Source organism: Clarias gariepinus, chromosome 16 (genome assembly GCF_024256425.1).
Source record: "Clarias gariepinus isolate MV-2021 ecotype Netherlands chromosome 16, CGAR_prim_01v2, whole genome shotgun sequence".
Classification (NCBI taxonomy): Eukaryota; Metazoa; Chordata; class Actinopteri; order Siluriformes; family Clariidae; genus Clarias; species Clarias gariepinus.
The window spans coordinates 800,001-825,386 of NC_071115.1; the positions used below are offsets into that span (position 1 = coordinate 800,001).

The 25,386-nt window shown below is 43.2% G+C and overlaps 1 protein-coding gene across 6 annotated transcripts in view; it reads left to right on the forward strand.

The window, feature by feature from the left end:
- The window catches only part of hsd3b7 (hydroxy-delta-5-steroid dehydrogenase, 3 beta- and steroid delta-isomerase), a 34,636-nt gene extending 18,435 nt beyond the window's left edge, over nt 1-16,201 (forward strand). For all 6 annotated transcript variants that reach the window (XM_053514249.1, XM_053514247.1, XM_053514246.1 and 3 more), the window contains 4 exons: nt 4,734-4,842; nt 8,282-8,381; nt 11,647-11,809; nt 14,817-16,201. In XM_053514249.1, the coding sequence (XP_053370224.1) occupies nt 4,734-4,842; nt 8,282-8,381; nt 11,647-11,809; nt 14,817-15,232 (788 nt within the window). In that variant the 3' untranslated portion in view covers nt 15,233-16,201. The remainder of the gene's footprint in view (nt 1-4,733; nt 4,843-8,281; nt 8,382-11,646; nt 11,810-14,816) is intronic.
- The last annotated feature ends 9,185 nt before the right edge of the window (nt 16,202-25,386 follow it).

Consider the following 25,386-nt stretch of genomic DNA (forward strand, 5'->3'; position numbering starts at 1 on the left):
TGTGTGCCTGGCCGTGAGACCACTCCCTGTCAGCGTCCAGGCCAAACATTACACACAGGCATGAACTCATGCCAGAGAATTCTTTATTCACATCCAGAACCTCCTCGTTATAAATCATTCTTCTTTCCAGAATAAACAGAACCTTCATCTCCTCCTCCTTATCATCATCATCATCATCATCATCACTGCCTTATTCATTTCCTCATGTCACTTTCTCAGGATCTCTGGCGTAGTGTCCGTACAGACCGCTGCTCAGGTCCATCTCTTCCTCACATGAGCAGATCTCCATCCCTCACACACTGCTACTGGCACCACACACACACACACACACACACACACACACACACACACACACACATCCCCCGCGCCCCCCAGCGCTGTGAAGTTACCCTTTTTCCCAGATGACATTAACGTGTCGTCTCTTTGCTGTGAAACAGGACGTGGACTCAGAGACAGGGTTTAATGTCTCTCTTTCACACTGACATGGAAATATTCTTCCTTCCTGCCAGTAAGTCCTTCACCCCAGGAACCTCTCCTCCCCCAGTACGTCACTCGCTGCCCAACAGCTGGCATCTCTGTAATGATAAACACCCTCATCTTTCAGACTCTGTTGACAGATCGCGATAAAACAATAGTGCAGTTTGGTGACACTGGGACTTCCAGAGAAATTCAGGAGATGGAGAATGTTCTGATGGGTCGTGTACCAGCAGAAGCGTTGTGATGAATCAGCCGTGATAAACACCTCGTGCTCTGGGACGTGGTTTTATACCTCGATGAGGATGTCTCTCCAGGATGTTTTGACCTAAAGGAGCTAAAAGGATTTAAAATGGAAAAGAGACAGAACGTTCTTCAGGAGACTCCAGACTTCACGTCTCTCTCCGGCCAGCGTGTGCCAGCGTTATTCCGCTCCGTCTGCTTCTAAATAAAACATATTGATAAAAACAACAATTTAACATCTAAAATGAAACAATGTTTTTTTTTTGTTTGTTTTGTTTTTCTATAAGATCAAACGAGTGCCGTGGAGGGATCCGCCCTTCAGTGGGATCTTATCTCCCTTAGTTATTTTTAGACCTGTTTTATTATCTTGGTTTCAGGTCTGTTGTTTTTGGTCTTCCTCTGGTGTAGACCCTGGACCCAGTGAGCGTGTGAGGATCAGTGTGTTAGGGGTGTTTAATGTCCTGTTGCTTTGTGAGTGAGTGAGTGTGGGTGAGGTGAGGTCGTAGTCGCGCCGTGTCTCCAGCATGTTGGAGAGGAGTTCGGATCAGATGACTGATGAACGCAGGACACGATCATTTATTAGATATGGATTACGTAGATCTGATCTGAGTTATGTAAAACAAAGTGCATCACACGTTTCCTGTTTATAATCTTTCCTCGATCGCCGTCACGAACCTGACAACGTGACGCACATCTCTCTCTCTCTCTCTCTCTCTCTCTCTCTCTCTCATTCCCTTTGTCTCTATCTCTCCTGATACATATCTCTTGATACTGAATGTCCCTCACTGTTTAATTCCTCTTACGTTCAGCTGACTAACATCTACAGTTTAATATTAAACCATTAATGTCAGATGAAACACGTGAGTCCGTTCCATTTGTCAGTGATATTATAGCAGCTATAAACGCTCCTCGCTCCCTCAACACAAGCTGCACACGTCTCTGTGCAGGAACTGTTACTATAGAAACGGTCAGGCCAATTAAGTGAGAGCATGAAGAAAAACACAGCTCACCTGAGCAGAGCCCATAAAACCCATGAAGAGAAACACATCTGTCCTCACATGCTCTGCATATTTGCACTCGATAAACATGACGCGCCTGTTTGTTAGAAACTCTTTGTCACTGAAGCGATGACAGCTGAGGGACGCATTAGGGTTGCATTAGGAGATTGCCTGCAGGGTTTGAAAAACAGATATGGAGAAGATAAAGAAACTTTAACAAGCACAAATAGAAATAAAAAAAAATTAACCGAGCATGGAGGGCAGGGGGCAGGAGAAGATGTGTAGAGGACAGAAAGGGAGGACAGAAAGGGAAGAGAAGGTGCAGAAGACATGAAGGGAGCACACATGTGAAAAAGACTTGTGAAGATTTGTGAAGGACATGGATGAGGAGGAGACGGAAAACAGACGTGGTTGGAAAACCCAAGTGGAGGACGGGGTGAAGACTATGCATGGGGAGGACAGGGGTGGAGCTGATCATCATGCACCATTCCTCTGGCTCAGATGAACATCTCTGACATCAGAGCAGCGTTCCAGCGCACACTCGGCACGTTCACCACGTCTCCTGGAGTGCGTGTCGAGATCCGTCTCAGCGGTGGTCTCGCTTGTTTTGCTCAACACTCAGCTGTGACCGTTTACAAACACACAGAGCGCTCGCTTCAAACAGGAGAAATACAGCACGCGTAACCGGGAGGAGAGAGTGGAGATGGAGCGAGAGCAGCGCCGCTGTGACTAACACATCTGATAATGAAAACATTCCCCGGGTCAGACGTCCTCGATCACGCTAAAGCAGTCCTGGAACGGAAGCGCAGCAGTTCATCGGGACACCAAGTAGACGCTTTAAATCAGTTTTCTGTCCAGGAACAACAGAGAAGTAAAAACCCCACAAATATGTGACCTTCCTGTCCTCCCTCTCTCTCTCTCTCTTCCTTTACTCCTACCTTTTTATTTATTCTTCACAGACATATTAAATGTCTCAAAGGTTTCTGAGGAGCGGAGCGGATGTCCATGTAAGGGGGGAAGAGTAACTACAGATGGATTCAATTAGAGCGTTCTTTAATAAATAAGATATTGTAATTGTTTCTTAGTTGCTGAGTGTAAGAGGAATAAAACACTCAGGGTCGTGCTGTTAGAGGAAAATAATCAGCGTCAGGATGGAAACAGTGACTCTGCTTCATCACATGCAGGACGGGTTCTTTTTTACTGGTGCAATATCATTTGCAATAATAATAATAATAATAATAATAATAACAATAATAATAATAATAATAATAATAATAATAACAATAATAATAATAATAATAATAATAATAATGCCACCTGGTTCTGGTTTGCAGGCTGGAGCAGGTCAGACTTGAGAATAAATGCAGCTTGTTTAGAGTTTTAGGCTGAACCCAGGAATCCAACACTTGAAAGAAAGGCAGGTTTTAAACAACAATAAGTCTTTCTTCTCCTCTCGCTCAGGAGGTCAAAGCCCATCCGGTGTTGTTGTGCATTTCTCTCATAACTCCCCACAGCACCGTGTAGCTCTACCAGCATTATTCGCCCGGCTGAGTCAGATGGACATTTTTTAAACCAGATATGGAGCTGAGTCAGACCTTGGGGACATGCAAGCACTTTCTGGAGCATGGAGCATGGAGGAGAATAATAGTTTAGAGAAATGCCCTGGATCGACCCCGGAGCGCCACCAGCCTGAGGAACAGAACTATCTGATGTCACAATAATATAAGATCTGCTCTGCAGGAGAAGTGTTGAAGATCACGAGGTGTGTCGAGGAATCCAAGAACCTCAAATTTCTTAACATTTTATTAATTTTTTCATCCTGGAATTGGAGTTACTGACTTTTCAGCAAACCTTTAGGATCAACTACTATATTTAAAAAAATGTACAGTCCACTATGAACAGTAAACAGTTTAAAAGATCAGCGTAGATAAACTGATGTCATGTTTCTCATCTGGTATTTGTTGTGATAAGTCTGTTTCTATACATTTATATTGTAATGCGGTTGGATGCAGCCTGAGTACTGAAGATAACACAGCCGTGCTGATAATCAGTACAACAGCACAACATCCAGTGTGATATCGCGTTTATACAACGCTCCCACAAATATCATTTTTTATTATTAACAGATAATAAACCGATAGCCAGTTATTTGGCTCCACCCACACATATCCCTCTGTGCCTGGCGAAGCTGGTGACTGACAGTTACTGTAATTAACAGGAGGTGAGAGTAGTGTTAAGTCCATAACGGTACTCTGTATCCAAAAGAATAAACCATGGAGGTGGTGGACAGTCCTGAGAAACTTATTACACTTTAGAATATCAGCTCTGTTAACTTTACGGTTTTGGGGTCGAATCCCAAACAGTATTAAATGGAAAGCTAGTGCACTATGTAGGGTGTACACTCCCCCTTGTTCCACACACCAAGTAGTGCCCTAGATCAGGGGTTAGAGAATCAGATGCGATTCAGAAGGACTTAGAAGTGATGAGTGCAGAGACGGCGTGTTATTTAAGACGCCATAACGTTATCAGATGTGTGTTCTTACTGAAAGTGCTTCTGTGACTGGGTGTGAATGTGGGTTTAGTCAGACAGCTGCTCTCTCCTCAGTACTGCGGACCGTACAGACCTACTCTCACCCACGCTGAGACACACAGTTAGTGTCATTAACCACTGGACAACACCTGGAACACGCCCACTCATACAGATAGTTACACCTCACAGTGCTGTTACTGTCTGTTATCAGCACCCATGGAATAACGCCTCTCGTCCAATCAGATCACTCGCTCAGGACTAACTCTTCTGTACTAAGGGATACATTTCCTCAAATTAGTGATAATTGAAATATTTTTGCTTTCTATTAACGTGATGATTTTACACATTTTAAGAGTAAAAGATCTGGCGATTCAGTGATGCTTGATCGTGGGTTTGATGAACTTACATTTGTTATGATCACAAATTGTTGTGTAAGCTGTAGTTTGTAGTAATGTGAGTTAACGTGGCTTTTTTCTGGTCTTCTACAGGAACGAAAAACGTGATAAAGGCGTGTCAGGAGCTCGGGATTCAGCACCTGGTCTACACCAGCAGTATGGAGGTGGTCGGACCCAACATCAAGGGAGACGCCTTCATCAGGTGAGGCTGTGCTGCTGACTGACACACACACACACCGCTCACCGGACGGAGAATAAAACATGACGTGGTGGTGTGAGGCGGCTCCTGATGATCACACACACACACACACACACAGGTAGTCTAACACCACTTCCCCGAGTGTTTTAGTCCTGTTACAAAGAACTGACACTGGAGATTCCTCCCATTAATGTTTAATAAGTTTAATATATTCATAAAAATATTAAAAAGATCAGTTCTGTAAATGAACTTGATTCCCTGCAGACATTCTAGCATAATGCTAAGTGACTAGCGTGCACCATTCTTAGCCAGCTGGCTACTCATGACTGCTCATTTATTTAAAAAATCTGTTAAATATTTTAGACATGTTCCTGTACCTGTTCTAAAACTGTTTACCCCTTTTATTAAAGAACATTAGTTTATCTCGTTACAGACTTTTTTTAACGAATACAATGAAACTAGCAAAACTAATTAAAACAATCCAGCCAGATTCTAGTCTTAGAGAACGCTAAGATAAGACGGATGTTGGCAGCTGGACAGCATGTCTTGGCTGGCAGTCTGTGGTTTGTGGGGAATTCACTCACAGTCTGGATCTCCATAAGGATTTTTAATGTGTTGCTATAGAAACGGAAATGCATTAGAGCGTTATTCTAAACCGCTACTGTCAGGGCTGCTGTTATAGGGCATTAATCCACGCCCACTTTCTGACCGACCAATCAGAGAGCAGGACTAGGGAGCTCTGAGGTGTTTAACAAGCTGCAGTGTTAATCAGCTCAGGAGAAAGAAGTGAAGAACGGATGTGTTTCCGACTCCACGGAAGACGAAAGCGGCGCTGGATCGAAAACGGAAACAATGGAAAATGAAAAAGGCTTTTAAATCTTAACTCATAACAAATCCTACAGAGAGACAAGCGGAGAAGCAGCTGTGAGAAGTGGAGTCAGTCTTCTCACCAGGGAGAAAAATAAAACCTCGGACAAATATTTAACCTCCCTGCCCTCCATCTCTCTTTTCCACATTTAATCCTCTGGAGACGTGTTAAACGTCCCGACACGTGGCTGAGGAGGAGAAGTAAGGCGTAAGAAAGCGTTCAGGGAAACACAAAGGCTGTGATTTCAAACAATTTCAACTGGAAAAAGTGTGTGTGTGTGTGTGTGTGTGTGCTTTCAATGACAAATCCACACAGCTGAAGCACATAAACACACAATGCGGAGAGGAGAGCGTGCTCAGGGACGCGGTGTCTCATAACGAACCCTGAACTGAATTAACGTTCCATTTTTGTTCTTCATGCTTAGTGTGTGTGGTGTCTAAAGTCTGGAAACAGCTGTAAAGTTAAAGGCATGTGGTGTAAATGTGAAGCACAGCGATGAAATAAATCTCCAGATGAGGCGAGATGAAGAGAATGTGCTGGTGAGCTCCAGAGGACCACTTCTGGAAGGCTTCTGGAACATTCCACAAAAACAGATATGACTTTATCTTCTACAGGTGCCCTGATATCCTTGGATTTTTTCCACCTCCACCCATTAACACACACACACACACACACACACACACACACACACACACACACACACACACACACACATTTACACACACTTAAGTAAACATTCATTAGTGAAAGACAAAAATATGTGCTCCCCTGACTCATCACACCCCTGCGCCCCTGCTGAACGTCTCATCTGGGCTGTTCGCGTTCCACACGTCTCTTCTGAGAAGGCTGTGCAGCTGCGGCCAAAAGTCTTAAGGAAGATTACAAATAATCTTCTGATGGTAGCACTTAACTTTTAAGTATGGAGGCAAAGAAACCTCTTCTCTTCAAGAAAGAACATCAAGGACAGACTGAAATTCTGCAAAAGGTAGAGGGACTGGAGTGCTGAGGACTGGGGTAAAGTCATGGTATCTGATCAATCCCCTTTCCCATTGTTTGGAGGATCCAAAGTGTCTGGAGACGAGAAGGTGAGCTCCACCATCAATCCTGTGTCATGGCAGCAGTAAAGCCTCCTGAGACCAGTCATGAGGAAGTGGACTCAATCACAATTTTTCCTCGGAACACGGCCATGAATAAAGAACGATACATAAACTTCCTCTGAGAGAAACTTCTCCTGACCATCCAAGAATAGCTTAGTGATGAACAATACCTTTTCCAGCATGATGGAGCTCCTCAACATAAGGCAAAAGTCATAACTACGTGTCCATGTCCAGGAAACAGTGAGGACTTGTGATCGATCCTCAAGAGACGGGAAACAGACTGTAAGCAGATGCTTATTTAAGGTTTATGGAAGGAGTCTCCAGTGTCAGAGTCTCACGCAGGGTCACACGCTCACAATAGGACCGTTTGTAAATGTCGGTTCTAGCACAGAGCCACGCCTGAATCAGATAACCTTGTGATTTTGCTCAGACTCTGTGTGTGTGTGTGTGTGTGTGTGTGTGTGTGCGTGTGTGTGTGTGTGTGAAAATAGGTCCATCTAGTTCCCACAGTGCTCGAGCCGTCCCACCTCTATTCTACCTATTCACACACATGCTTACTCTGTGTGTGTGTGTGTGTGTGTGTGTGTGAATATGAGAGAGAATGTGTGTGTGAGAGTGTGTGAGAGTGTGTGAGAGTGTGTGAGAGTGTGTGAGAGTGTGTGTGAGAGTGTGTGAGAGAGTGTGTGAGAGAGTGTGAGAGAGTGTGTGAGAGAGTGTGTGAGAGAGTGTGTGAGAGTGTGTGTGAGAGTGTGTGTGTGAGAGTGTGTGTGTGAGAGTGTGTGTGTGAGAGTGTGTGTGTGAGAGTGTGTGTGTGAGAGTGTGTGAGAGTGTGTGAGAGTGTGTGTGAGTGTGTGTGTGAGTGTGTGTGTGAGTGTGTGTGTGAGTGTGTGTGTGAGTGTGTGTGTGAGTGTGTGTGTGAGTGTGTGTGTGAGTGTGTGTGTGAGTGTGTGTGTGTGTGTGTGTGTGTGAGTGTAAGTGTGTGTGTGTGTGAGAGAGTGTGAGTGTAAGTGTGTGTGTGTGTGTGAGTGTGTGTGTGTGAGTGTGAGTGTGTGAGTGTGTGAGTGTGTGAGTGTGTGAGTGTGTGAGTGTGAGTGTGAGTGTGTGTGTGAGTGTGTGTGTGAGTGTGTGTGAGTGTGTGTGAGTGTGTGAGAGAGTGTGAGAGAGTGTGAGAGAGTGTGAGAGAGTGTGAGTGAGTGTGTGTGTGTGTGAGTGTGTGAGTGTGTGTGTGTGTGTATGTATGAGTGTGTGTGTGTGTGTATGTATGAGTGTGTATGAGTGTGTATGAGTGTGTATGAGTGTGTATGAGTGTGTGTGAGTGTGTGTGAGTGTGTATGAGTGTGTATGAGTGTGTATGAGTGTGTATGAGTGTGTATGAGTGTGTGTGTGTGTGTGTGTGGGTGTGTGAGAGTGTGTGAGAGTGTGTGAGAGTGTGTGTTGCACGGTGTGTGTGAGAGCCCTAATTGTCTCTATAATGCAGGGGAAACGAGGACACGCCGTACAACGTGTGTCATGACATGCCGTATCCCAGGAGTAAAGCTGAGGCAGAGAAACTGGTGCTGGAGGCCAACGGAACCAAGGTACTACCTACACACACACACATACACACTCGTGCACACACACACACACACACTCTCACACACACACACACACACACACTCACACACACACACACACACACACACACACACACACACACTCACACACACACACACACTCACACACTCGCGCACACACACACACACACACTCACACACTCGCGCACACACACACACACTCACGCACACACACACACACACACACACACACACACACACACAATACAAACATGACCTCAGCAGTCATTCACCCAACATCAATATTTAATTGGAATATTTCAGCATCACAGCATGTGGGGATACACACACACACACACACACACACACACACACATACACACACACACACACACACACACAGAACTAGAAAGAATAATTTTTCAGTTTTGTTTTTAATTCACACACTATTTTTCAGCCCGCTTCTTATCTCCTGATCCACGCTTCGTTTTTCGTTTTTAGTTTCTGTAACTTTTATAAGTTAAACATCTTTAATGATCTTAACTGTCATTCAGATGAAACTCGGCTAGTTTAGATTTGACATAAAAAGACATAAACCTGAAAAGTTTATTATTTTAAAATGCTAAATTGTTAAAATAATGCAACATGACTTCAACATGGTTACGGACACTACAGATTTGTTGCTAAGAAATATAAATAATTAGTATTTTAAATGATGGGAGACAGTATAACGCTGAAAAATGGCCATTTTTGAGACACAAATAAAATCATTTTTTTAAAAAGTTTTTACGGAAGCGAGATTTCATGTTGCATAAACATCAGAAGTAGCTTCTCTGGCACACACATTTCTGTGTTTTGGCCAAAAGAGTTTAATGAAAGAGAGGTCACTAATGACAGGTTTGTGTTCGCTCAGGAATCTTTTGGATCTTCTGTACAAACACTGGGTTCCCGCGCTCCTCCTCCTGACACCCTCACAATCCAGAGATGCCGTTCTTGTGAATTAGATCTTTCTCCTGGAAACAAGATAACGCTGTTTTAGGTAGAAATAGAAATGATTTATTGCTCCCCTGAAGGACATTTTTTCCTCATTGTGTGTGTGTGTGTGTGTGTGTGTGTGTGTGTGTGGAGGACAGAGAATCTCCTCAGTCTTCCTCGTGTCTCTCATGCCAACTGCAACATCCCAATTCCCCGTCACCATGTGAGCTAATCGGATCCACACCGCTCTCCTCAGCCGGTCCTAACAGGATTATGTCATTATCCGTCTGAACCCGACAGACACGGAGTTATGATTTACGCAGTATGTCTAACAGATTTATTAATCATCACTGACGGCTTTATGAACAAAACAGTCAGCACTCAAGCTGTTCTCGGTTCCTCCTGCCAGAGGCGTGGCCATCATTCATCCTAAATATTTATCTTACACACTCTCATTAAATACTGTACTTTACGCCACCGCGAGGTTCTGCGCTCTGATTGGCCAGAAGATGTTGATTTATTCTCTCTAACAGCCTGATGTGCTCTCTCGTGTGCTCGATAGCTCCTGATATTGTAAGATAAACACACCTAGGAGATGTCTGTATGTAACATTAGAGGAAGGAGTCTCCAGTGTCAGCGCTTTGTACCAACGGTGTAACTACACATAAAATAAAAACAAGTATAAAGCTTGTGAGCTGCAGTGGTATTAGTGAAAACAGGAACACACTTTAAATGTAATTATAAAGGGATAAAAAGTGTGACTTTTTAGGGTCCAAGCACTGTGACAGGAGCTCAATTACATCATAGTGTGCGAGGGCCCGATTGTTTTTCTAGGGTTAATTTTTTTAATGATTTTTTACTTTTATCAGAGTAATAGCGCAGTTTTTGCTTAAAATATTGCATTGTACCCAACATTATGGGTGACAGACACATCAGAGTTCAAAAGAGGACAAATTGTTGGTGCGCGTCTCGCTGGCGCATCTGTAACCAAGACAGCAAGTCTTTGTGATGTATTAAGAGCCACGGTATCCAGGGTAACATCAGCATACCACCGAGAAGGACGAGCCATCTAACAGGAGTAACTGTGGACGCAGGAGAAAGCTGTCCGAAAGGGATGTCCGGGTGCTAACTCAGATTGTATCCAAGAAACATAAAACCACAGCTGCCCAACTCACTGCAGAATTAAATGTGCACCTCAACTCTCCTGTTTCCCCCAAAACCGTTGGTGCTCCACAGGGTCAATGCACATGGCCGGGCTGCTATAGCCAAACCTTTGGTCACTCGGGCCAATGACAAACGTCAGATTTAATGGTGCCAGCAGCGAAAATCTTGGGTTTTGGACAATGTGAAACATGTATTGTTCTCTGATGAGTCCACCTTTACTGTCTTTCCCACATCGGGGAGAGTTACGGTGTGGAGAAGTCCCAAAGAAACGTACAGTATAACCCAGACTGATGCATGCCCGGAATAAAAGAGTGGGGTGGATCAGTGGTGGTTTGGGCTGTAATATCATGACATTCCCTTGACATTCATGACATTGTGCTAGATGGGCGCGTCACTGGACTACCGAACCATTCTGGAGGACCCTGTGCAACCAATGGTTCAAACATTGTATCCTGAAGATGGTGCCGTGTATCAGGATGATAATGCACCAGGACTGGCAGGACTGGTGACAGAGTGGTTTGATGAACATGAAAGTGAAGTTGAACATCTCCCATTGCCTGCACAGCCACCAGATCTAAATATTATTGAGTCACTTTGGGGTGTTTCGGAGGAGAGAGTCAGAAAATGTTTTCCTCCACCAACATCACATAGTGACCTGGTCACATAGTGACACTATTCTGCAAGAAGAACGGCTCAAAATCCCTCTGGCCACCGTGCAGGACTTGTATCTGTCATTCCCAAGAGGAACTGATGCTGAATTGGCTGGAAAAGGGGTCTCTACACCATACCAATACTTATTGTCCAACCCCTGTATATTTTATACAATATGTTATAATGGGAACCTTAGGAAGCTCAATATGAGCAACATCATATTAAGTGACATGACATTAAGTGACATCATAGTGTGATGTCATTTCCAGGATCCAGGTTGTGTGATGTGTCGGGGCAGCGGTGGCGCCGGTGGCACAAACTATATGTCTTTGTTGTAAATATCGGTTGCTGTAGCGTAAAAGGAATAAAACACTGTTAGGGGAAAATAATCAACAGCAATTACACGATTTACCCCCCCCCCCCCCCACACACACACACACACATTGTTGATTCCTGCCTGGTGTTGATTCGTTCCTTCTGGTTTTCTCTCTGTGTGCAGGTTGCGGGCGGTGCGTCTCTCCACACCTGCGCTCTGCGTCCCACAGGGATTTACGGTGAAAACCACCAGCTGATGAAGGAGTTCTACATGATGGGCGTTCGCACCGGCGGCTGGTTACTTAAAGGGGTTCCACAGAACACTGAGCACGGCCGCGTTTACGCAGGTAAAAGGTTTAACCAAATGCTACGCTAACCCCAGGTCAACCAAGATGAAGCTAATGTTGCTAACAGTCTCATGGCTAGCCTACCGGTATAGCACACACACACACACACACACATACACACACACACACACACAATAAGTTTCATATCAGGTGGTGTCTCTCTTTAGAGTCAGACGCTGCAGAGGAAGTGATTCATCCTCTCTTTGTGTGTGTGTGTGTGTGTGTGTGTGTGTGTGTGTGAGTGTGTGTGTGTGTGTGTTTATAGAAAGCCTGATAAGTCAATCAGAAACCACATCATAAAGCACTTGAAGCGAGTGTTTAATGGTTACTGTACGTACCCTTTACCGCATTCGCGATACAACCCTTTTGGTTATTAACTTTACTGAATTCTTAAAGCGTTTTGCAGAACTACAACCTAGTTTGTGTCATGAGAACACCGAGGTCTGGATCTCCATCACCTGCACGATGACTTCCAGCTCATGATTTCACTTTCATCTGGAGTTTCATAAACAGCTGGCATTTAAAGTAAAACATAGACATTCTGAAAGACGAAGAAAACTCTCCGGTGGAGCTGCCTGTGTGCTGAGCAGAAGCGAAACACTAAACCCTGTCATGAAATAACAGTTTAGTTGATGCAGCATTCGTGGTTTTACTCTGCAGACGTGCATGCACTAACATGATCTGCATGGAAGAGTCATCAGAAGGAAGGAAACCTTACCTGTGACATCATCACGAAAGTCGAGCAAACAGCGCATAGTTAGGGGTCACAATCACCAATGGTTTGGAAAAACAGTGGGGCATCGAAAACACGAAGATGACCTTTAAGCGTCAGGAGATTCGGTTAGGAATCAGGGCCGCTGGGGATTAAACAGCCTCCAAACGTTGCTGAGTTTCTTTTTTAGACGTCATCCCTGAACTGCAGCGGCTTCAAATGGCTTCCTCGGGCGTGTGGCGAACGAGGAGTACAGACAGATCCTGTTGCAGTTAAACCATTAAACACCTGACCTGGGAAGTGTAATGGTTTGAAGGACACGGGGTGTGTGCTGGGGAGTCTGGAGCCGAGGAGGGTGCTTTCCTGACCTTCAGCATGAGGGTGGATCTGTTTCGCTTTATGGTTGTGGTATAAAAATGACATAAGAATTGCTTGAAGTGTCTGCCGCGCCTCAATACACTCTTAGCCAGTACATGAGTGTGTGTGTGTGTGTGTGTATGTGTGTCCCTCTCTCCCAGCAGTACAAACAGCTTGCATGCACTTGTATGTAATAATCTGCTGCATCAAAGCTTTTTCATATGTTGTAATGAAAAAAAAACCCCGAAAGGGTTCCAGTGAGCCATGTGAAGAATTAGCATAGGATTGAGGAAGTGCAATGGAGCTGTTTTATGGACATGGAACAAAGAGAGATGTCAGAGATAAGGGCATGGGAAGGTTCATGCAATGTCAGAAAACATGACCAGGTTGTGTGACAGGAAATTCCCTGGTGGAAACTCATGATGCCTGAGTGACGCTGTCTCTAATCTAAAGCTAAAACATACCTAACGTTCCACCATGATGTACTCCATGAACAGAGGTTCCACCATGATGTATCTAATGACAAGCAGGATGAAGCTGATGGAACGACTTTCAGTGTAACGTGCAGGATGTCCCACAAACATCTCAGCAGATGACTTTGATCTGGTGGAGATCTGATGGATTGCAGTTCTCTGTTATCTGGAATCTCAGAACGAGAGACGATTTCATGGATGAATGCGTAATAAAAATCATAAAAAGAGAAGACTGGCTGACCGTAAGCGGTCTTCATTGGGCCACAGTTATGGTTTTAATTATTTCAAAATAGTTTTTTCTGTTTGCATTAATATTCGCAGATATGTGTGTATGTGTGTGTGTGTGTGTGTGTGTGTTGACTCATTCCTCTTCTAAAATATAAACAACATGTGTACTTATTTAAGCAGAAGGCTGGGGAGCAGGTGTGTGTGTGCGCGCCGTGGACCTTATTAAATCTTAGATTCTGGTTCTGGCCCGAGTGCGGTCCTGAGATTATTACACCATGAGTCAGACGATGGAACGGCACGGCGTAACAAAACCCTGTTGCTTAAAACTTCTAGCAGCATCAGAGCCAATGTGACCCACCTCTGGCCTGATGTTAGAGCAGATTCAGATGTTACTCCCAGCTCTGCTTCCATACTGTACGTCTGTCTCCACAACACGCTTTACACATCGGTCTACACGGAAGCGGTGTCAAGGTCTTCCTTTTGTCCTGGTTCACCCCCTGACAGAGCATGCTGTAAGACGATGTGTAGTTCATCTGAGGATAAGTCCGGGCTAGACAGCGAGGTTTGAGATGATTTCAGCATGAAAACCTGCTAAAACATTTACTTTGGAGAAAGAATAAATGTCACCAAGTGTGAAATCACCCCAAAACATGGCTCCGACTCCTCCAAAGAACCCCCCTGAATGAATACATATTTGTGTTTATCCGCAGCCCACCCATGTGTTTAATGACTTTTCCAAAAAGCTCCTTTTTATCTGTTTATTCCCGAGTAGACATGCGGTCAAGTATATTTACTCTTATCCTCCGTTATTATACACAGACATGCACCATTTATTCATCCTTTTTCTCCTCCTTCCTAATAACCGAGCTGATGAAGAGCCTTCTGAGGGTTTCAGCAGCATGTTATTCAGAAGCTCCGGGTCGACCAGATCAGGACTCTCTTAGTGTTCTACGCTCCAGTCTCTCCAGCCGGGACAGTCCGGTCTCACACCGAGCAACAGTCCGACCTCACACCAACATTAGACATTATTTCTTTGGAGCTGTGCATGCTAAAGCCCTGAGACGAAGCTAAGCTAACTAATGGTAGTCATAAGAGCAGCCGCACATGTTATAATATAAAACTGTGTACCTCTTGCATGTCTGTGCAGAACATAACAGATTAATACATTTGATCTGATGCTTCGTGTTTTGATTTAGAGTAACTCAGCAGCCTGGTGTTAATCTTTCTGTTTCGACAGGTAACGTAGCCTGGATGCACGTGTTGGCGGCGCGTGCTTTACGCCAGCATCCCGAGCGGCTCGGCGGCGAAGTGTACTTCTGCTATGACGAGTCTCCCTACAAGAGCTACGAGGAGTTCAACATGCAGTTCCTGTCTGCGTTTAACTTCCGCTCCCTGCGACTGCCGTTCTGCGTGCTCTGGATGATGGCGTGCTTTAACGAGCTGCTGCGCTGGCTGCTGAAGCCCTTGTACAACTTCACGCCCATGCTGAACCGCTACACGCTGGCCATCGCCGCCACCTCCTTCACCGTGTGCTCCGACAAGGCCCTGCGGCACTTCGGGTACCGCCCTCTGTACGACTGGCAGCAGTGTCACGCGCGCACGCAGCGGTGGGTGGACACGTTCCCGCTGGACTCCGGTGGTAAGGAGGCGTGAAGACGGGACGCACGAGGAGGCATGAAGACGGGCGGAGACCTTTTCGATTCTTAAGAATTTGTGATTGCTGGGTGGACACGCCCACGTTTAATTTATAAAAATGTAAACAGTGTTAAAGATTTGCAGTGAGGGGGCGGGGTCATGAATTGTTAATAGAATAACCATATTAATTATTCCTTACTATTTTAAAAACTAACTGCACAACTTGAGACAGGTTTATTGCGCTAACCAGCTGGACGTGCTAACCCTGGTGCACTGCTTAGGGTCCGATAGCGTCTAATTATTAATGACCTTTATTAGGTAATCATAAAGTCCACAGTCTGTACGTTACAATTACGTTTAATAACCAAGAACACTTGGTAGTAATGCAAGTAAGGAAGTAATAAAAGGGAGCAGATAGTTTTCGTTAGTCTGTAACAGTGGCAGTAGAAGACGTGAGTATTGTTCTGTAAGGCTGTGCTGCGTTAGGTTTCGTTCTTTAGTTAATAATTAGTGGGTGGACATGTTCTCTTAGATAAGCTAATGATATAAACCCTTACCAGGGTAACCAGATAACTATTTTTAATACATAATGTTATTACTATATTGTGTATTTTTTTTTACCAACATAAATGTGATCGTTGCTCCCAGACGGCCTCGGGTGCACGTTTTATTATCAGGAGTTTAAGCCTCGTCTCACTTCTGCTAACGTTTCCTTCCCTGTACTCACACCGTTAACACACGAAGGACAAAACCTCATCCTACCTCTGTCTCTCTGTCTGTATCACTTCACTCACTTCCAGTTATAGCACATCGAATAGACTTTTCAGTTGACATGGCTAAACCATGCCTAAAGAAGATAGCTTAAAACAATTAAAATAAATATTTATTACTCTTAGTTATCTGTAATTAAAGCGATGTAATTTACAGGAATATTTATTTGCCTGATGTATTAGTATAATGAATGACATTAAAGTGCAATAAACAACATGTATAGTGTCTTTATTTTTGCAGATGACCCTGAAATGTGTATGTGTGTGTATCAAATTGAAATTTTATTTATCACACACTCAGCCATGCACAGTATGAATAATATAGAAGACTAAATGCGTGTGTATGACAGCAGCAGTGTGACTGGAACATGAAGTATAGAATGAAATGATGTGTGTGTCAGTAGCAGTGTGATTGTCCATGTTCCAAAGTGCAGTCGTGCAACATAGTGAGTAATGTGCTCCATCAGGACGCTGGTGTGTAGCGGGAGTGCAGGGTGTGTGTGTTTACTGTATGAGGGAAACGAAAGCAAATGCATTCCGTCGAGCCCTGTGTGGAGTTCTGGTTGAGAGCTCGTAAAGCCTGTGGGAAGAAGCTCCTCAACAGTCTATCGCTGGGGTGGCTGAGGTCCTTCAGGATCTTCCTGGCCTTGATCCAGCACCGCTTGCTGTAGATTAAGTGCAGGTCAGGGAGCTCGGTGTGGATGAGGTGCTCAGCTGATCTCACCACCCTCTGTAGAGCTCATCTGTCCTGCATGCTGCTGTTCCCGAACCAGGTCATGATGTTTCCCGTCAGGATGCTCTCCGGTGTAGGAGTTAAGGTTTCTGAAGACATTAGAGGGCAGTCTAAAGTCTCAAGTATCTGAGGTGGTAGAGACACTGCCGGGCCTTTTTCACCATGGTGTTGATGTGACAGGACCATGACAGGTCCTGCGTGATGTAAACACAGAGGTATCTGAAGCTGTCCACTCTCTCCACTGGGCTCCTGTTGATGACGAGGGTCTGGTAGTTCCTCTCATGCTTCCTACTGAAGTCCACCATCAACTCATTTGTCTTGCTGACATTCAGGAAGAGGTTGTTCCTCTGGCACTCGTTCTCCAGATTTCTAATCTTCCAGGTAGAAGGTGATGTTGTCGGTGTTGTTGTAATGTTGTCAGAGATCAGGCCCACCATGATTGTGTCATCAGCAAACTTGATGATGAAGGAAGTGCTCTGCAGTCATTTGTATACAGTGAGTACAGCAGGGGGCTCAGGATACACCCCTGGGGGGCTTCAGTGCAGAGGGTGAGGAAGGCTGAGACCTGTCTACCCATCCTTACTGCCTGTTGTCTGCCAGTTAGCAAGTTAAAGATCCTCTGACACAGAAGTGGGCTATATATAGTATATATATTTAAATGATTATTTTTTGTGTAAAAACATTATAAAAAAGCGATTGTGGTGGGTAATTAGGCAAATAGAACCACAAACAAACAACACATTTTTTATTATTATTATTTTTTTTATTAAACCAAAATGAAGCCAAAATGGGGAAAAAATCCAATACTAAGTACCCCCTTCCTGGTTGTACATAATTGAAAAGGGTAAGTTGCAACCAGGTGCTGCTAATCATCAGCCCTTGATTAATCAATCATCAGCAGGTGTGCATAAAATCACCTCTATAAAGCAGAAGTTTTGGCAGTTTGTTGGTCTGGAGCATTCAGGTGTGTGTTAACACAATGCCAAGAGGGAAAGACATAAGCAATGGTCTTAGAGAAGCAATTGTTGGCAAACTATTTCCAAATTATTTGGAGTTCTTTATTCATGTGTGTAAAGCTTTAAATATAGTTAACAATATCCCCAGGAGTGAATGTCTCAGAATATTTACTCCAAGGGCGTGCAATGGTCAGAGAAATAATAATAATAATAATAAAAAAAACAAGATCTACATCTCAGACCCTACAGGCCTTGCTGAGAGTATTAAATGTTAAAGGCCATGACCGCAAAATTAGAAGGAGACTGAATAAGTTTGTTTGGAACGGTTGCCAGGAGAAATACCATACCTCTAAAAGAACATGAAAGCATGACTGAGGTTTGCAAAACTGCATCTGAACAAACCACAAGGCTTCTGGAACCATGTCCTATACACAGATGACCAAGGTGGGGTTGTCTGGCCTTCATCTCCAGTGCCATGTTTGATGAAAACCAAACAGCATTTCAGCAGAAACACATCATACCCACTGGCAAGCACAGCGGTTTGTGCTTGTTTATGCATAAAGGGCCATGCCAAAGGACAATGATCCGATACCATAAGGAAGAATAATTGTTAGCTTTGGTAAGACTCACGACTGAGGAAGAAAGGAGATTTAGAAAAATATCATTGCAGTGGAAATGTTCTGTTCATAGCTCAGGGGTTAAGGTGTTTGACTACTGATTGGAAGGTCCCAGGTTCAAACCCTGGCACCACAATGTTGCACTTCACCCTTAAAATGTGTAATGAGATAAATGTAAGCCGCTCTGGATAAGAGCGTCTGTTAAACGCAATGAATGTAAACTATAGATTTATTTACCTCTAACGTGTGCAGAACATTGTTTATTTGTATAAGATCCAGCCCTTGTTGTGTGTGTTGTCTTGAGCAGCCCTTCAGGATTAATGCATTTGAGTAACTCAGCAGCCTGGTGTTAATCTTTCTGTTTCGACAGGTAACGTAGCCTGGATGCACGTGTTGGCGGCGCGTGGGTTACGCCAGCATCCCGAGCGGCTCGGTGGTGAAGCGTACTTCTGCTATGACGAGTCTCCCTACAAGAACTACAATGACTTCGACATGCAGTTCCTGTCTGCGTTTAACTTCCGCTTCCTGCGACTGCCGTTCTGCGTGCTCTGGATGATGGCGTGCATTAATGAGCTGCTGCTCTGGCTGTTGAAGCCCGTGTACGACTTCACACCCATACTGAACCGCTACACGCTGGCCATCGTCACCACCTCCTTCACTGTGTGCTCCGACAAGGCCCTGCGGCACTTCGGGTACCGCCCCCTGTACGACTGGCAGCAGTGTCGCGCTCGCACGCAGCGGTGGGTGGACACGTTCCCGCTGGACTCCGGTGGTAAGGAGGCGTGAAGACGGGACGCACGAGGAGACATGAAGACGGGCGGAGACCTTTACAATTACGGCCTTGGTTCCTCAGGATTTGTGATTGCTGGGTGGACACGCCCACATTTAATTAATAAGGGGGCAATTAAATTAAGTTTCTAACAGATTTATAACTCTGACTAGGTGGACGTGTAATACCTGACACACTGCTTAGGGTCTGATATCGTCTAGTTATTAATCAGCTTTATTGTGGAATCATAAAGTCTGTATGTTACTGTTCTTTTTTCATCAGCTTGTGAATCGAGTTTGTTTTGATGGTTTTCGTTATCAGTAGAAGGTGTTGATTATTGTCCTATAAGAGTCTCTAGTTAATAGTTTTTTTTGCGATGCTGCGAGTTTGATTATGCCATGGGTGTGTATTGTTTCTCCGCTCGGTCCTCTGTTACGTACAGTAAGTTCACTCGGTTGTGTCCTGATTAGTTATTTAGTCGCCATGGTCCCACTGATGTGTGTGTTTTGTGTAGTGCTGTGGTACAGTTTGTTTATCACTGTTACTGTTGTTATGTTCGTGTGCTGCTGTGATTCCTGTTTAAGTTTGGTTTCTGGGTTTGTTTCCCAAAGTCATCATTAAACCTCGGGATGTGAGTCTACATCATGTACCTTTACATACAGTAACGCTAGCTCCATAGTAGCGGGATTAGGGTTAGCGAGAGTTAGGGGTTAAACGTTTTTGTCGAATGTGATGACTTCAGTAGAGTGTACAGTTTGAGACAGGATGAGAGAGGTAAACACTGTGCTTGTTTGGGTTTTAGGGTTTAGTCACGATGTGTGTGTGTGTGTGTGTGTGTGTGTGTGTGTGTGTGTGTGGCGTCAGTGAGTAAAAGGAATGCAGGGAATCCCTGGAAACAGGCAGCAAAACATACAAGGATCTCAACTGCAGACCAAACGACACGTCCTGACAACGAGCACAGGCAGGCTGAGGTGTCGTGTGTGTGTGTGTGTGTGTGTGTGTGTGTGTGCCCACTAATAAGTCAAGGTGTAGTGGGTGTGTCTGGCATGTCTGCGGTGTAATCCTAGCTGTCAGTCATGTTAAAGGACACTTTGCGGTGTTGTAGTGACGAGACTCCTGAATCCTGACTGTAGTCTAAACACTGTTTCTTTGTAAAGTTTGAACTCTTGTGTACTGATCGCTCGTCTTTACCTCAACTGTTTAACACAATCTTATTCTTCTTTTTAATTAACACAACACCACAAGATTAGTCTGCGTTGTATTTTATAATTCATTGTTGATGTGAATCAGTTACGAGCGGCTCAGATCTTCGACAAATGAATCCATGAAGCCGCCTTGTGTCATTTCTACTGAAGAACTGAGATTTATTTAACTGAGGTTTTATTATACGCAGCATTTCTACTAGTGCTGAGATATAAAAATATTAATATTTAATTTTTTTAAATCATTGAAAGGATTGATTTTCCCTCGGTGTTAGAGGTATGTTACAATGTGAATCTATTCCCCTGTTACAATAAACTAAATATTGGGTTAATCGTCTCACTTGCATTTATTTTTAAGCATTTTTTAAATTATTGACAGATCTAATAGTAAACTTGGTCTATAAGTATGTTTTAAACTATTATATTTATTGTAATCTTATAATAAGATAATCTTGTGCGTGTGTGTGTGTGTGTGTGTGTGTGTGTGTGTTTGCTTGAGAACAGGAGCTTATTTTGTATAATGAAGGTTTTGAAAGGAAATCGTTGATAAACATGGTGTTTATTAAATTCCAGGTGTGTGCTGTTCCTGGAAATAATAAATTCCTGGTGATTCTAGAATCAGACCTTTACTGGCTCTCAGTCCATAATGACAATCTTGCTATTAATACCTTTATTTTATCATTTTAATATATTTAATCAGCATCACGCTCGCGGTCATGTTGTTGTACTGAAGATATCACGGCCGTGCTGATATTCAGTACAACAGCACGGCCTCGAGTGTCATATCGCTTTTATATACAACAGTCCCACACACATGATTTGCTTCTTTTTTATTTAAACAGTTGTTTTGCTCCGCCCACACACATCCTTCCGCACCTAGTGGACATAACTATCCGCGACTGGCGAAGCTGGCGAGCGACAGTTAGAGTAAATAACAGGAGCGATAATCTTACTGGTACTTTATAGCCGAAAGCAGACGGAACCGTAACGCTTGAGAAAATGATTTTATGAATTAATGATGCATTACAGCGTTCACAAGAGCGATTTACATTTTATTCTCTTAACACACGTGAGCAGTTTGAGGGTTAAGGGCCTCGCTCAAGGGCCCAACAGTGGCAACTCAATGGGGCTGGGATTTGAACCTACAACCTTCTGATCACTCGTCTGATGCCTTAACCACTGAGCTTCTCCTAACATTGTTATCGACGTTGTCCTTAGGGAAGCCAAGATTAAATTTAAAGGGTGTTTAAGGAGCTCTAAAATCACGGGTTTAAAACCCACATGAGTTCGTGTCCCCGGCTCTGATCCGCTCCAAAAATAGATCGGATAAATGAATCAGTGAGTTAATCACATTTGGAACCTATTTTGGGGGAAAAATGGTCGGAGGTACACTCCCTGACTGTGGTGTGGAATTAATGAAACTCATGGAATAAACTGTACAACATGTACGCACACACACACACACACACACACACACACACTCCATGAGTTTTAGTCATTGCATGCTTTCTTACTTTTTCCTTCCCTACAGCAGAACCCTGAAACACACACATGCTGTAATTGTTCTTTTACATTTCTGGTGGCCTGCAGCACCTGTCCATCACCAGCGTGTAGCTCCGCCTCCAACACGCCCCTGTTCTGTAATAAATAATGTGTTGATGTTTTTCTGGCAGGGAGTCAAACATGCTGTTAACCTGAGAGCAAAAATGCAGGTTGACATCATAAAATGTAATGACATGAAATATTTCTGTTTGCTTTGCACAATCGATTTCCAATCTCTCTCTCTCTCTCTCTCTCTCTCTCTCTCACACACACACACACACACACACACACACACACTGTATCTCTACATCAGCGTCCAGACCACAGGAATGACAAAATTGTTTCTGTGTGTTGTTGCTAAAATTCAGCTCCATTATCTGTCCCTTAACCCCCCTGCCACACACACACACACACACACACACACACACAGAACACAATGCCAGGTTATCCCTGAGTCTGTGCGTCTGCTTCTGTGGGTTTGGGTTGAAGAAACCAGATGGAGTTCACACAGACTGTCCCTGGAAATGCTGTTGTTCCACGGTGGAAGTTTTCCGAGTGACTCAGCGAGCCGTCACATGTCAGCTCTGTCTGGTTCAATCTCAGATCACGTTGCCATGGTAACTGTTTCACCCTCATGCAGACACCCAGGTGTTATCTGGAGCAGGGACACAGAACCTTCCAGAACATCACTGGACTGAACTGAAGTTTAGGATTAAACTGGAGACACAAACACAGAAGAGACAAGTCTAAAGGAAATGAGCGGCTCCGTCTCGCTGGATAGAGAAGTCTGTGTGTGTGTGTGTGTGTGTGTGTGTGTGTGTGTGTGTGTGTGTGAAAAATACATCAAAATACTTGACCTTGAATTGTCAAGATATCCAGAAGCTGAGCATTTTACTTTGGATTCGTTTTTCACACTAAGAGAACCATCCAGTGGATGAGACTCGTTTGTGTCCCATGGGCTTGATCGGATCAGTACCGGGGAGTTTGGGTCTCTTCACCTGCTGGACCCTGTGTTGGGCTCCTGTGTGTGTGTGTGTGTGTGTGAGCCTCTGGTGCCATGTTGATTTCGAGTGGTGGCTGATCAGTGTCTCTCTGAGCAAAAAAACAGACATTTAAAAAAAAAGTGTTTTTTGCTCGAGACTCGAACAAAACACGTGTTCACGTGAATAATACTCTAACACAGGGACGTGCACAGACATTTTGAGGGGCAGGGGCTCAAGTGAAATAAAGGGCACTTCTCATAATTACGTATTTTTTCTCTTTTTTTTTTAAAAAAAAAGGGTATATATTAACGCAACACTGACTTCCTTTTAAAAAAATAATTAAAAAAGTTAATTTTATCTTCCTCAAACTCATGCAATTGTTTAATTTTCAAAATATGTTTACAAAATAATCAGTTCATACAGAAACCATGGTCTCCTTCGTATTCACTGGGTTTATAGAGCAGAAGAGGAAACCATTCCACAATCTGCATGTTTTGAAAACATTTTCTATGTTTTATTAGTTTTAAGTATATATTTATATTAGAATAACCAAAATAACTGCATCAAGCAGAGGGGTGTGTTTTACTAATAATTTGTTTATTTTTTGCACAAGGCACTACATTATTTGAATTATTTTGGTGTTATTAGAACACATAACACTTTTAAATCAACACAAATATTCACAGAGGTACCTTCTGGGGGCCATGTCCCTGTAGATGTTTATCACTTCACTGTGGTTTACAGGAACGTCTTTCTCAATAGCCAAGAGGAGGAGATCAGACAGCCTCTCTTCAGTGCATAGACTTCTGAGTCTTTAACCAGTTTGAGCTTGGAAAATGACCTCTCCACTGTTGCTGTTGACACTGGAATTGTTGCAAAACACAGGTTAACTATATATATATATAAGGCACTGGTAGTTTAATCTTTGGTTCATCACCAGCTCCACTCACCTCAGCACAAGCCAAGAAAAACCAAGTAGGGATAACTGCAGGCTGGAGCAATAAGGCGTGCCGAAAGGTCGGGGCGTGCCGAAGGGTAGAGGGCATGTCAAAAGAAACTGGTGAGTGAATGGAGCTTTTGCGTTGGCCAATCAACGTGCCAAAAGGTAGGGGGCGTGTCAAAAGGTAGGGGGCGTGTCAAAAGGTAGGGGGCGTGTCAAAAGGTTTCTCATTGGTAAAAGGAGCTTTTGCGTTGGCCAATCAGCGGTAATCCTATTTATATGTAAGTACCTTTATTTTAGCGTGGAAAAACATGGCGGCGGTAAGGCCTGGTGTGGTTAGTCAATATAAATATAAATATAAATATAAATATATAAATCATATAATAAATATAAATATTTTTTTTCTTTATTTTCGTCATTTAATTGTTTGTTTAATTGTTGTCGACAGACACATATTACTGTGAGACGAAACACAGACAGGTTTTCACTCGAAGTGAGGGTTGGCAGTTTGTATCGGTGTCCGTTTTGCGCTACAGATGTTTTTAGGCCTCGTGAAATGTTTTAGGTCTCGTCATTTTATTCTGACCGAGAGTTTGAAGGATTCTGTTCCATGGACTGCTACTACAGCATAAATAAATGAATGAATGAGCAGATTGAGTGTACAGGTTGGGTGGAGTACACTTTTAAACGGAGCAGCTCTGCCTCTAAATAAAAAAATTTATTGGCTAAAATTGTCTGTTTACTGTTTACTGAATAAGTGCCACTTCAAAGGTTACTAAACTGTACCCATCCTCCTCTTTACTGTGGTGTTTTATGAACTATTACATTATACATTTTACATTATGCTCATATCTATTTGTAAATTCCTGTCTACAGTTAATAACTTATTGACAATATATTTACCACGCACTGTAAATTTATAATTATAGTCACTTGCAATATGTATACTATGCTTACAGTACATAATATCCTGCACATTATGTTCATATCTATTTGCAAATTTCTGACTACAGTTAATAACAACCTGTATATACGGCTCATCCATTGTAAATTTATAAGTATAGTTACCAGCAATCTGTATAATATCCTTCTGTAATAGTTACCCATAGCTTCTCCCTGCACATATCCCTATTAAGTGTACTTAGACTTTATACCTTTATCCTGCACTTTCTGCTAATTGCACTTCTGGTTAGACCCAAACTGCATTTAGTTGCCTTGTACTTGTACATCTGTAATGATAATAAAGTTGAATCTAATCTAATCTAATCCAATCTAATCTAATTTAATATTTGTCCTTATCAGGCAATGTCAAAGTCAACGTTATTGTCAATTCTGCTACACGTACAGTGTATACATATAGAGAATTGAAATTACATTTTTCTCACATTTCATTGTTACAAATAACACTGAAAAAACTTAAATAAACCTAAAAAAAACTTAAATAACACTGGAGAACTTGGAGAACAACAGAGGTAAAATAATTGAGTTACTGTTCTGCAAAAAGGGACAGTTTACAACACAGAAGGCTGATATGGTGAAAAATGGAACAGTGCAATAAGAATAGTGCAAGTGTGCTTATTTTAGTTGAGTAAAGTGACATTTTAAAGAGCAATATAAAACAGTATAAACAAGAATGTTTATACTTTTTAACGTAGTTGCA